Below are 14109 nucleotides of genomic sequence, written 5' to 3' on the forward strand. Positions count from 1 at the left end.
ATAATCTTATAAATGTGTTAGAAACAATCACATGAAAGAAAAAAAACATTTGAATACATATCTTAGGGTTCATTTCCCTAATATCACCTTATCTGTTCTTTTCTGCTTGACTCAGACATATACTAGATATTGCAAATAAGGGAAACCAGGGGACCCATGTTTCTTTGGGCCTGGCTTACTTCACTTAATATAATTTGGACCGTGTCACCCCTTCCCTGGCTCTCTCCTAGTTTTTCCCTCCCATCTCCACCCACAGGTTATATAGTTTGTTTTCCGTATAGTGAGTGTCCAGTTAATACCATTGCTGCGTTTGTTCACCTGCTGTTCTTTCATTTCTTTGCCTCCATTTACAGTCCTATAGGCATATAAGCAAATAGAACAGAAAGAAAAGAAAAACAACAAAAAGTACAAAACCTCCTGTTTTCATTTCCTGGAGTTCATTTTGATAAATTGTATGATCAGATGGAAAGGCATTCTGCCTTTCTGTTCCTCTCCTAAGGATATACTCCTTAAGTCTCACTGTGAGTGAATGCTAAGAACCTGTATAATTTGTTAGATCCAGGTATTTTAAATCTAGCTTCCTCATATGAGAGAAAAGAGAAAACGTGTTATTTGTGTCTCTTAGCTTGGCTTACCTGACTCAACATGATTTGTTCTAGGACATCCATTTCCCTGCATATGACATAATGTTCTTTCTAATAGCTATGCAAAATTCCTTTATATATAGGCGACACACTTTTTTTTTATTCACTTATCTATTGTAGGGCATCTGGGCTGTTTCCACAACTTGGCCATTCTTAACAGGGCAGCAATGAACATGGGTGTGCAAAAGTGTTTATGGTATCTGGGGCTTGTAATGTTCTGGGTAGATGCTCAGGAATGGTATTACTGGGTCATAGGGAAGACTTATGTTTAGTTTATTGAAGAACCTCCAGACTTCTGTCCAGAGTGGTTGCACTAGTTTACATTCCCACCAACAGTGAAATAGAGTTGCTTTTTCCACATATCTCCGCTAGCATTTCTTGTTCTTTGAATCCATCATTTTGGCCAATCTTAACAGGGATAAGATTGGAATTTCAGAGTTGTTTTGATTTGCATTTCCTTTATAGGTTTTCATGTGTTTCTTTGCCATTCTTCTTAGAAGTCTCTCCTGAGCTTCTTTTGCCCATTTAATAATTGGTTTATTAGCTTTAGGAGGGGTTAGTTTCTTTTTTAAATTAAATTTTTTTGGGGGTGATATACAGTGGGGTTACACTTGCATATGTAAGGTATTGAGTACATTTCTTGTTAAACATTTGTTACCCTCTCCTTCATTTTTCTCCCACTTTCCCTTCCCTTCCACTACTCCTTCCCCATGTTGTAAAGTTCATTTCTAACACATTGTCTTGTGAGTATTGCTGTTGCATTGGTTTGCCTTTTTTTCCTTTGTCTCACCTTTTTGTTGTTCCACATCCACATCCTTCCCCAATTCAGATAAAGATATATACAAGACACTGGGTTAGTTTCCGGAGCTCCTTGTATATTTTGGGTATTAGGCCTTTGTCTAATGTTGTGCTGGTAAAGATCTTCTCCCAGTCTGATGGCTGTCTTTCTAGTTTAGAAACTATGTCTTTTGCTGCATAGAACCTTTTTAATTTGATGTAAGACCATTTGTCAAGTCTCTCTCCTAGCTGCTGTGCCCCTGGGACTCTTCATAAATGAAGTTTCTGCCTGTACCTCTGAGTTCTAGTCTTTCTCCTACTCCCTTTTGCAGCAATTTCAAAGTTTCGGGTCTGATGTTGAGGTCTTGGATCCACTTTGAGTTGATATTTGTGCATGCTGACAAATAGGGATCCACTCTTAGCTTCCTGCATATAGGTGCCCAGTTTTCCAACACAAATTATTGAAGAGGCTCTTTCCACTGTTTATCTTTGACTCCCTTATCAAATACCAGACAACTGTAAATTATCTGTTTTATTTCTGGGTCTTTTAGACTGTTCCATTGGTTCTTTGGGTCTATTTTTGTGCCAGTACCAATCTGATTTTGGTATTATAGCTCTGTAGTAGAGCTTGAGGTCTGAGATTGTGATACCACCAGCATATTTTTTTTTTTGGCTTAGAACTGCTTTGGCTATTCTAGATCTTTTGCTGTTCCATATGAATTTTTGAATTGTTTTATGTATCTCAATAAAGAACTTCATTGGGATTTGGATTGGGATTGCATTAAATTTGTAGATCATTTTTGGCAATATTGTAATTTTTACAGTATTAATCCTATCTATGAACATGGAAAATCTTTCCATTTGCTGATGTCATCTTAGATTTCTTTCTTCAAATTCTTATAGTTTTTGCTATAAAGGTCCTTTGTTTCTTTAATTAGGTTTATTCCTAGATTTTTTTTTGAGGCTATTGCAAATCAAGTTGTTTTTCCTGATTTCCCTCTCTGCTTGTGCATTGTTGTTATATAGAAGACTACTGATTTTTGTTGGTTAATTTTCTATCCTGATACTTTGCCAAATTTATTGATAAGCTGTAGGAGCTTGGAGATGGAGCCTTTTGGGTCCTTTAGAGATAAGATCATATCATATGTAAATAGGAATAGTTTGACTTCTTTCCCTAGGGGAATCCCTTTGCTATCTTTTTCTTGCATTATTGCTCCAGAACTATAATTGAAGAGGAGTGGAGAGAGTGAACATCCTTGCCTTGTTCCTGATTTTAAAGGAAATGGTTTTTCAGTGTGATGTTGACTGGTGATCTCTCATATATAGCCTTTATTATTTTGAGCTGTGTTCCTTTTATTCCTAGTTTGTCCAGAGCTTTAAACATGAATGGATGTTGGATTTTGTTGAAGGCTTTTTTCTGCATCTATTGAGATGATAATGTAGTTCTTGACATTGGTTCTGTTGATGTATTTATTGATTTATGTATGTTAAACCAGACTTGCATCTCTGTGATGAAAGCTACTTGATCATAATGTATAATTAGAGTATTTGCTGAATTTTGTTGGCTAGTATTTTATTGAAGAATTTTGCATCTGCATTCATCAGAAGGATTGGTCTATAGCTCTTTTTTGTTGGATCCCTGCCTGATTTTGGGATGACAGTGCTTCTGGTTTCATAAAACAAGTTTGGAAATTAATCCTTTTTCTATTTCATGGAAAAATTTGAGGAGCACCATTATTCAACTTTAAAAATCTTAGAAAATATTTTTGACCCCACATATGGTATATATGTGCATGTATGAAGGAAGCTAGGAGGAGGGCACAGAATCTGAGAGAAACAGGTTAAAAAAAATACAGCAGAGGGGTCCATCAGCTGCACTAGACATTGATGGAAGTGAACCAAGCAAGTCAAGGGCAGCCATGGGAGGGAGGGAGGGAATGAGAGAGAGGGAATAGCTTACACTAAGCAAAAGGAAAGAAATGTACATATCACCCTATTTGGAAGAAATCGTTGTATTGTCAAAGTTTGTAGAGTTCAAAGCTTTATAGACTATGATAATGACAATTCACCTTGTAAAGGTTAAAATGTGTTTGTGACTTTAGCTAAGTATCACAATATTGTGAAGTTTATGTAATCACTTAATGTCAATGAAGAAATAAAAAAATATTCAAAAAAGTCTTATTAGAGAATTCAGCTGTGAATCCATCAACACCTGGGTTTTTCCTTTCTGGAATACTGCTAATTATTTCCTCAATCTCATTGGGCCTATTTAAGTGATTTGTGTCTTCTGGGTTTAGCTTAGGCAGTTTGTATGTTTCTAGGAATTTATCCATTTCTACTAGATTTTTCATCTTTTTTTTTTGTTTGTTTTCTTGGTCGGTCGTGGGGCTTGAACTCTGGGCCTGGGCGCTGTCCCTCAGCTCTTCAGTTCAAGGCAAGCGCTCTACCACTTGAGCTACAGTGCCACTTCCGGTTTTCTGGTGGTTTATTGGAGATAGGAGTCTCACGGTCTCTCCTGCCCGGGCTGGCTTTGAACCTCGATCCTCAGATCTCAGCCTCCTGAGTAGCTAGGATTACAGCTACCAGCGCCCGGCTAGATTTTTCATCTTATTTGAATATAGATTTTGAAATCAGTCTTTCATACTCTTTTGAATATCTTGGATGTTTGTTGTAATGTTTCTTTTGGCATCCCTGATTTTGTAAATCTGAGTCTCTCTTCTCTTCATCTATTTAGCCAGTGGTCTGTCAATTTTATTGATGTTTTTGAAAAATACTTTTTGTTTTGTTGATTTTATGTATAGTTTTTTTTTTAGTCTCTATTGATTTTTTTCCCTAATCTTTACTATTTTTCTCCATCTTGTAGTTTTAGGTTTGTTTTTTTTCTACCAGTTTTAGTTGTCATGTGATTATTTATTGTGCTGTTTCTGTTTTCTTTGTATGTTCTCATAAAGCTATGAACTTCCCTCTCAACATTGCTTTTGCAGTATCCCAGAGGTTCTGATATGATGTATTTTCATTTTCACTGAATTGTAAGAAATTTCTGATTTCCTCCTTTATTTCTTCAGTGACCCACATGTTATTCAACAATGTATTATTCAGTCTTCATATGTTTGAGTATTTCATCCAGTATGTTTTGTTGTTGAACTAGTTTAATTCCTTTGTGATCAGATAGGATGCAAGAAGTTACGTTGCTCTTTTTGTAGTTGTTCAGGTTTGTTGTGTGTCCTAGGATATAGCTAATTTTGGATATTCTATGGGCTGCTGAGAAGAATGTGAATTGTGTGGTTGTTGGTTGAAATGCTCTTACATGTCCATTAAGTCCATGTGGGTTATGGTGTTACGTAATTTGGAAGCTTTTTTTGCTGATCTTCTGTTTGGTTTACCAGTTCTTTTCTGAGAATGGAGTGTAAAATTTCCATTATTATTGTGTTGGTGTCTATCATGTTCTGTATGTCTAAGAGTGTTTGTTTGATATATTTAGGTGCTCCATTGTTGAGTGCATAAATATTAGCCACTGTGATTTCCTATTCTTGGATCATTCTGTTTATTAATATGTAATGACCTTCTTTGTCTCTTCGTACTGATTTTAATGAAAAGCCTATTTTTATCACATACCAGTATACTTATTCCAGCCTTCTTATACAATGCATTTACATGAAAGATCCTTTTTCATGCCTTAACTCAAGATTTGTGTTATCTTTGATTGTGAGAAAAGTTTCATGGAGACCACAAATGATTGGATTTTGTCTTTTGTTCCAATCTTCTCTCCAGTTTTTGTTTGGAGAGTTGAACCCATTGATTTTAATGTGACTAATGAGAACTATGTCATTTTTTTCTGCAATTTTGTTGTTTTCCTCTAGTTGTGTTAATGTATCTTCTAGTGATTTTTATTCAGTGCTGTATTTCCTTAACTTTGATTTTTTTTTTTTTAGATTGTATGCTTCCCTTTGGAATCCATTGTAGTTAGTACTGGTTTAGTGTTCATGAATTTCTTTAGTTTTCCTTTGTCATGAAAACTTTGTTTTACTGAGTGTTGTGAATCTTAGCTTCACTGGGTGTGCTAGTTTGGTTGGCAGTTGCTGACATTCAGACCTTCACTTATACCATCTAGACTCTCCTTGAAATCAGTTTGTATGAATAAATCTGCAGTAATTCTAATCATTTTGCCCTGGAAAAAAAGTTCCCTCTTTACTTTGCTGCATTTAAAATGAATTGCTTGTCAAAAGTTTAAAGTTCTCACTACAATTTCTTCTAAGATTCCATCAGCTAGGAGTTCTGTATATTTCGGTCACATGGGTGAGATATTCCCTCTTAAGATTTGGGAAGTTTTCAGTTATTATTTTGATATATAGCTTTTCAATGATTTTGGTATTGACTTCTTCTCTCCCATCTATCCCAACTATGCATAGATTTGATCTTTTGGCCGAAGCTGTCAACTCTTTTCTTTCTTTTTTTAAAAATATTTTTTTTTATTGTAAAGATACTATACAGAGGGGTTACAGTTATAGGAGTAAGGTAATGAGTACATTTCCTACTGAGCATTGTTACCCCCTCCTTTGTTTTTCCCCTACCATCCCTTCCCTCTCCAACTCCACAACTCCATCTCCACCCCTCCCAAGTTGTAAAGTTCATTTTCAACATAGTGTCTTGTACATCTCATTGTTACATTGGGTCCACCTGTATCCTTGTTTCAGCATTTTGTTATTTCCCTTCCCCTCCCCAAATAAAAAAAAATGTATATACAAGATGCAGGGCACCAGAGTAAAAATACAGTGAAAACAGGTTATACCATGGTGGGGGAGAATATACCAAAAAAAAATCACATAGTACATTAAAAACAACAGCGACAAAGATAATAACCTCTTGTGTCCCTATCTTGGGGCTCGTTTTGCTTAACATCATCTTATATGGTCACATGTACATAGTTTTTTACCTTTTCTGCTTGTCTGGTAAGATTATCCTAGATGTATACTAGTTATTGCAAATAAGGGAATCCATGGGATCTATGTTTCTTTGGGCTGGCTTACTTCACTTAATAGAATTTTTTTTCCAAGTGTTTCCCTATCCTAACAAATAGGATGGTATCATTCTTTCTGATGGAGGCATCGAATTCTGTTGTGTGTGTGTGTGTGTGTATGTGTGTGTGTGTGTGTGTGTGTGTGTGTGTTGCATTTTTTGACCCATTTATCTAGTGAGGGGCATCTGGGTTGGTTCCATATCTTAGCTATGGTGAATAATGATGCGATAAACATGATTATTGTGCTGGTAGCTTTAGTTTGGCCTTATTTGTGATTGTTTTTCTTTTTTTGGGGGGGAGAGTTTCGGTCGTGGGGCCTGAACTCTGGGCCTGGGCGCTGTCCCTCAACTCTTCACCTCAAGGCTAGCGCTCTACCACCTGAGCCACAGTACCACTTCCGGCTTTTTTCTTTTTGCTTATGTGGTGCTGACAAATCGAACCCAGGGCCTCATGTATGCAAGGCAAGCGCTCTACCACTGAACCACTTCCCAGCCTGTGATTGTTTTTCTTGAGTCTCTCTTTGCTATGTGTTTTTTCCATGCCTTTGATTTTTTTTTCTTATTCCTGTGATTTATCTTCAACTCCTGATACCCTTGTATCACTTGTTCTGTTGCCTATCATTTCAACTGTGTTTTGTAATAGGGACACAGAACTTTTCATGTGTTGTAGCTCATTGTTGTTGTCAGTTCTCCATGTGTTAATTTCATCTTTCATTCATTGAGGTGTTTAATGTTTTCTTCATTGAAGTATGTAATGTTTCTATCTTCTTATCTATACCTTGCATTTTCTCCATCATTTCCTCCTTGAATTCTATTTGTTTTGGATCTGCCATTTTATTTCAGCAGCCAGTTCTCTCAATCATTGTTTTAATGGTTCTGTTGTTCTCCATCTCTTCTTCTTGGCTCTCACTAGAGACCTTTCCTGACTGTTGTTGATTTTTGAGAGTGGCAAATTGTCTTTCTTGCTTGTGAATTTTGTGATCTTTCCCTGTGATTTATACATTTGGGTTCAGGGTTTATAGAGGTCATTAAGATTAGGTATTAAGTTCATGTGTCATGGGCCTGTGGTTTTCTGAATTTTCGTGGGTATTGGGCAGTTGGTGTCCCCGAGAGAGGCCTGGTCAGGCTTTTGGGTCCAGTCGATTGTTGTCTCCAGCCCTGGTGTGTCTGAGGGTGTTGTGTGTAGGAAAACACAGAAGCCTTTTATGCAGGTTAGGTGTGAGCCCTGGCACTGTGGGCTGTCGTTGGCGTTCCACACTAGGATGTTTAGGCTGGCTTCTGGGGTCAGATGAGCATAGACTCCTCCTCCCCGCAGGTGCTGCGGTAAGGGCATCCTACAAGGTAAAACTCAAATGGGCTTTTGGGGTTGGCTAGCGCAGACCCCTGGCACTATGGTTGTTTGTGTTCCATGTATGGATGACTTGGCTTGCTTTTGGAGTTGTCTGGTTTGGGCGAAATCCTCAATGCTGTATGCAGCAGCTTCTCACACAAGGGGTCCACACAAAGGCTTTTGGGTCCAGCTGATTTCAGATCCTTCCACACCAACATTGTTGGAGGTTGGCATTGTCCTGCTCAGGGGCATAAGGTCATATTGGATGGGTGCTGCTGCCTAATGCTATAGGGGTCTGGCTATGTCTCTCTGCATGGATGCAGTGATATGCAAGGCTGTGCATAGACACCCTCCAGCTAGATGCTGGCAGCATTGTGTGGAGATGCACATGTGTGCTTTTAGAGGCCCACCTCTGTGTCCACTGTCTGACATTAGAGATCTCAGTGAGGCTTTTCCCAGGGTCAGAGACCACATTGTGTCCTCACAAGCATTAGAGACCTGCTATGGCTGTCCAAAACCTTTCCTGGTATTAGGGTACCTACCATGACCAATATCAGGGTTCAGAGAGCCTCCACCTTTCACTCAGTCCTGATGGCTGAGTTTGGGGGCAGAACTGTGTGATTGGTGTCTTCTGGCCTGATCTCTGGTTCCAGGCATGGTGTTTTTCTTAATGTGAAGATGCCTCACCTTTTGCTCTGTTCTTTAGGTTCATTGTGGGAAAGGAAGAAATTCCCACACATTCTTACTCACCAGAGACAGCATATGCAAAAGTGGAACAAAAGAGACAAAAACTTGAGGAAAAACCAAGAAGAATGAACATAATTGGTCTACTTAGGAAACTTTTGAATTCAATGTGAGTTCAGTAGCTTGAGATTTTAGCACTTTGTCACTATCTTGTATATTTGGTATTTTTGTTTTTCTCCAAGTTATCATTTTCTTTCTTTTCACCAAAATCTGTGCAGTAGAGTTTTATTATAGCTAGCACACAATAATAATTTTTGTTTATTCTTCCTTACAGGTGGGTAGCCTCATATGCCAAGTAGATTTTCAGGAAATTACAATATTTTTCTATTTCAAGGGAAGCAGAGTTGCAGGCGACAGTGATGAGGAACTTAATGAAACAGATTCATATGTGCTGATTGAACATGTTTACTTTCCTATGTTTTAAGTTCTGTACAGGTTGATAAGGTACAGACCTTAATGAAAGGATGTTTTGTAATGGTGACAGGTTTTAGAGCTCTCAGACCAAAATAAAGGATCCTTAGTTGTCTGTTACACAAAGAATGAAATCTTTCATTCAGCCATTTATGTTCTTAATGTAGACATTTAATGGAATAAATTTAGTGGCTTAAAATTAGAACAGCTAATAAAACCAATCATGGTAATGACATTTGAGAGAGGGCAGAATGAGTAGGCAGTATTAAAAATGAAGGGATACACTGTAGGAAGTGCAGTATTTTACCAAATATGAAATCCCCATCTTTCACTTTGAATATGAAATTTAATCACTGTCTCCAAGTTCTTATCTGTTTCCTGGGATGAATATTCTTCCTAAGTGACTATTGTGAGTATTAGGCAAATACCACATGAAATTGACTGATAAAATGTATGAGCACAGAAGACTCAAATTTCACTGAACTGAAGGGTTTTCTTCTGTTTTAGCACATTGTCAACAGAAGATGGGAATAGAGAAAAGAAATCTCAGATGACAGGAATGGTTGTAGTGAATATAATGATCAAGTTAAAATAGTTCTGGGTTACATTAGTGAAGGAAAGGGAGCACAGATAACTTTTAATGGAAATGCTTGCAACAATAGTTACAAAGAAATACAAAAACTGAATTACATAGTGAATGAGGCCTTGGATGTCAGAACTCATGAGGCCACAGCAGAACTTGTTTGAATAGCTTCAGTGGACTGGTCCACTCAGTGAAACTGATAGAGAATCATCCAGAAGCAAAGCAAGTGATTCAAGTGATTAGTAGTTTAGGACTTAAGAAGCCATTCTAATAAGTGATAAGGGAACATATACTGACAGAATAGTTGATAGCAGAATTGAACTTCAGTAGGGCGTTTAATAATTCCTCTGTAATTGTGGCACCAAAGGCAGAAATGTCTTTGAAGAGGACACTTAGAAGTGTAAAGAGTGATGGCTTGCATGAGGTAGGCCTTCTCTGGTTTATGTCTTTTAAAGCATCCGCTTTAATCAGCTCAACAACTTCACATGACAAGGTCTGTCATAGCATTCCAGTGACAGCAGGGCTTAGATTGGTATGCACCATTTCTGTCTGTCACCTCTGCCTAGGAAAGGCTGCTGGTGTGACACTACTGCAGTGCAGAAGTGCATTTCTAAAACATCATGCTAATCAGTTAGGTAATAAGCTTGGTGTAGTGCAGAACTGGAACATGGCTGTACAGGTTACTGCTACAAACAAGGAAGAATCTGTGTTCCAGCTATGAAAATAACTAGTTGACTACCCTGAAAGAAGTTAAATGAACCTTTCCAAGTTAAAGCGGCAGAGCAAGACCTATGTTAGAGAATGTATTTCCATTTTTTATGAATAAAGGTAAATAAGTAATCCTTGAGGCAATGCACGAACTGATTAAATGAACATGTCATAAACAGTAGTTCTCACACCAGTAATGTTTATATTGAACACTACAGGGTTAAGTGATTTACAAGTAAATCACAAATAACCTACTTTTGAATCCCACATGATTTCTATTTCTATATTTATTTTAAAAGCTTCATTTTTGAATTCTAATAATATATCGAGTTTCTTTTCCAGATGTTTTCTCTCAAATGTAATTAAGGATAAATTCTTGTAACCTGAGTACAGTTTCATTATGGTATTTGTTCAAGTTCTGGCTTCATGGATGATTTATGACCGTCATACTTTGTATTAAGTGATTTAAAGTTCACAAAGATTTGGAGATATGTATAGATAACATGTACATATTTTTCACATTTGGTCACCAATATTTAAGTGTGTTTTTCTATACCACATTAGAATATTTTGATTGTAGTCATACATAGTAAGAAATGAAGAAGCAAAACAAAAATACCTGTTGGCATTGCTTCTGTATATTCTAAGGAACAAGTTGCACAAAAGTAGTTACATTTTCTCCACTATTTGTTAGAAAGTTTGAAATGGATCTACAGGAATCCACACATGTGTACATGCATACAGTCCCACAGGTACATACGTATTTTAATTATATTTAATTTAGTTTTTCTTCTTTAATTTCAGATGCAAGCACGGACCAAGGCATAGATGTTGTAAACACTATGAGGATAATTGCATTTCTTACTGCATTAAAGTAAGTATATAAACTACCTTCTCCACAGTGGGGAATATATTAAACAAAACTTGTTTATTAAGAGATAATGTCTAAGTAAATGGAAAAGTTGACAGTAATAGCTGTAATTCTTTGCATGCCTTGAAAAGAAAGTTTTGAGATTTGCCTTTTAATATTCATTTGTCAGATCCTTAAACAATCAAAAATTTTTCCTTCCTTCCTTCCTTCCTTCCTTCCTTCCTTCCTTCCTTCCTTCCTTCCTTCCTTCCTTCCTTCCTTCCTTCCTTCCTTCCTCCCTCCCTCCCTCTTTCTCTCTCTCTTTCTCTCTCTCTCTCTTTCTTTCTTTCTTTCTTTCTTTCTTTCTTTCTTTCTTTCTTTCTTTCTTTCTTTCTTTCTTTCTTTCTTTCTTTCTTTCTTTCTTTCTTTCTTTCTCTCTTTCTTGTACTCGGGCTCAAACTCAGGACCTTGTGCCCTCACTCAGCTTTTCTGTTCACAATTGGTGCTTGCTTTACCACTGCAGCCACATCATCAGTTCTGGCTTTTTTTTTCTGGTTAATTGGAAATAAGAGTCTCTTGTATTTGTCTGCCCAGACTGGCTTTGAACCTTGATTTGCAGATCTCAGCATTCTGAGTAGTTAGGATTATAGGTGTTAGCCAACCAGCACTTGGCAAAAAATTAGCTTAACTTGAGTCTCGGGAAGAGAGGCTTTTGTGTTAATCCCCAACAGTGGTTATTTTTGTTGTTGTGGTTAGTTTTTATGGTCATTTATGTTTGTAATCCTAGGTCCTCAGACTTGGGAATATTGTGATTTGAGGTTCACAAGAGCCCATCTCAATGAATAAGTAGATATGTGTGTCTAGCATCCCAGCTACACAGGATTTTGATCTAGAGCAGCTTAGGCAAAAACCATGCCCCTGCCTAGCAAGTGCAGAGTCCTGAGTTCAAACCCCAGAACTACTAAAAATTTCTTAGCTTATATTAGATTTATGAGGTAGGAGTTACAACAAAAGAGAAAAGGCCATTGAAATTTGTCTTTGTAATATAGCTTCATTGGAAGAACATCCCAGAATAGGCCCTTAGACTGTGTGATGTGCTAGTTGGACCAGTGTGTTATGTATACATACTGAAATACTATGTGCAATCTTACAGAGATACTTGTTGTTTGCCTATTTTAAAGGTATTAAACTAACTGGGACATGTTTGCAATTAGTTATAGCCACTGGCATAAATTCTCAGTTTCATAATATGCCTGTGTAATACACACACACACATACACACACACACGCGCACACACATGCACACACACACATGTACACACACACACAGCCTGTCCTGCTTTTTTCTCCTATCACCACCAGCTCTAGGAAGAAAGTGTTTTCACTGTAGTTATTCTGACTGACAAAGGTAATACCTATGGCTACCAGTCTCTTAGATTTTAATGGTGTTTTAAAAGCTTGGATGTTCTTAGTGGTTAATATTCTTTCTTGCAAGAACTAAACCCTGCTCTGCTGGGGAGTTGAGTTGTACAATACTCCAAAAGACAGTTCCCTTGTGGCTATGTAGAAAGGAGGACTGTCCCACATCAGGGCTTATTATTAATGTGAATCCTTGTGGCCTGGTGTTAACAGTGGGAACTGTCCAAACTCACGCTTGTATTCATGGTCCTCAAAGATATGAACAGCAGTATCTTTTCAAGTTGTGCAGCAGTTCCTGATATACTCTTTCCAAATTTAATTTTCTGCCTTACTTAAAGTGGCAGAGGAAAAAAAAAGCCAGTATTGCTTGCAGTGTGAAGAATGATTGTTCTTTCCAGCTAACCATGTTCAGATGGAGAATTTAGGCGAGGACAAGGAATATTCTTTTTTTTTGGGTCCGGTCATGGGACCTCAACTCTAGGCCTGGGCGCTGTCCCTCAGCTCTTCAGCTCAAGGCTAACGCTCTACCACTTGAGCCCAGTACCACTTCTGGCTTTTTCCTTTTTGCTTATGTGGTGCTGAGGAATCGCACCCAGGGCCTCAGGCATGCAAGGCAAGCGCTCTACCACTGAGCCAACTTCCCAGCCCGACAAGGAATATTCTGAGATATCAGAGGTATTGGAGAAATTTGAGTGGATGAAGGAGATAGGAAGCAATTCTCTTTTTTTGAAAGAATAGGTGGGAATTATAAAACACCCCAAACCTTTCATAAGTCTGAAATGTGTGCCACTTTTATAAACTTTTGATAATTCCTGTATAAATAGGAGTATTATATCTGGAGTATAAAACCTTTGGAGACTTAGGGATGAGGAATTCATGTCATGAAATAGTGAACATTTTCTTTATAGTACACTAGATTTTTTCACAGACTAAGTTATACCGCAAAGCAAGTAATATCCTCGAGTAAATATTCATGTTAATTACATTCTCTTCAGGTCCCCATCAGTTAACTCTTTCTTAGCTCCTTATACCAGCTAACTGCTTTCTTGGCTTTGTGCTGTCTGTCCAAACTGTCTGAAATGTTCTAACTTTTTCTTTTCTGGGCCTATTTAAATGCCACATCCTCAATAGCCTTTCTTTACCACCCAGTCTATGCAGATTAACCTGGTGCCCTCATTATTTCCTTCAGAACATTTATTGTAATCTGTGCTTATGTTATGTTGGTTCATTTGTTTATACAATGACCACATGTAGGTAATGAAGGGAAGAGTTTTTTGTCTCCTTCACCACTGTACCCCCAGCATCTAGTGTAACGCTCAGTCCATAAATAGGAATTCAGCACACGTTTTTTGAATACACAAAAGGGTGAATGAGTGGATTTCCAATTTTTTTTGTCTTTGGGAAATAACGTGGGAAGGTTGTAATATGATTGTGAGTACTGAATCCTTAGATTAATATTATAAAGTTATCAAACATAAAAGCATGACCATTTTGTGCATATGAATACTAGCAATCTTAGCTAAATGTGTGGTAATTCATAAGAATTGGTTGGCCACTGTAATTTCCATGTTACTATAGTCAGGTATTTGGTAATTTCAGGTAAATTAACTAGTACTTTCTTTCTAGA

At 37.5% G+C, this 14109-nt stretch overlaps 1 protein-coding gene across 1 annotated transcript in view; it reads left to right on the forward strand.

Annotated features, from left to right (window-relative positions):
* Positions 1–14109, forward strand: part of Tmem135 (transmembrane protein 135) — a 229500-nt gene that overhangs the window by 199981 nt on the left and 15410 nt on the right. The window contains exons 8-9 of the mRNA XM_013014094.1: positions 8474–8620; positions 11018–11087. Coding sequence (XP_012869548.1) covers positions 8474–8620; positions 11018–11087 — 217 coding nt within the window. The remainder of the gene's footprint in view (positions 1–8473; positions 8621–11017; positions 11088–14109) is intronic.

Source organism: Dipodomys ordii, unplaced genomic scaffold, assembly GCF_000151885.1.
Source record: "Dipodomys ordii isolate 6190 unplaced genomic scaffold, Dord_2.0 Scaffold22, whole genome shotgun sequence".
In the NCBI taxonomy this organism is placed as follows: domain Eukaryota; kingdom Metazoa; phylum Chordata; class Mammalia; order Rodentia; family Heteromyidae; genus Dipodomys; species Dipodomys ordii.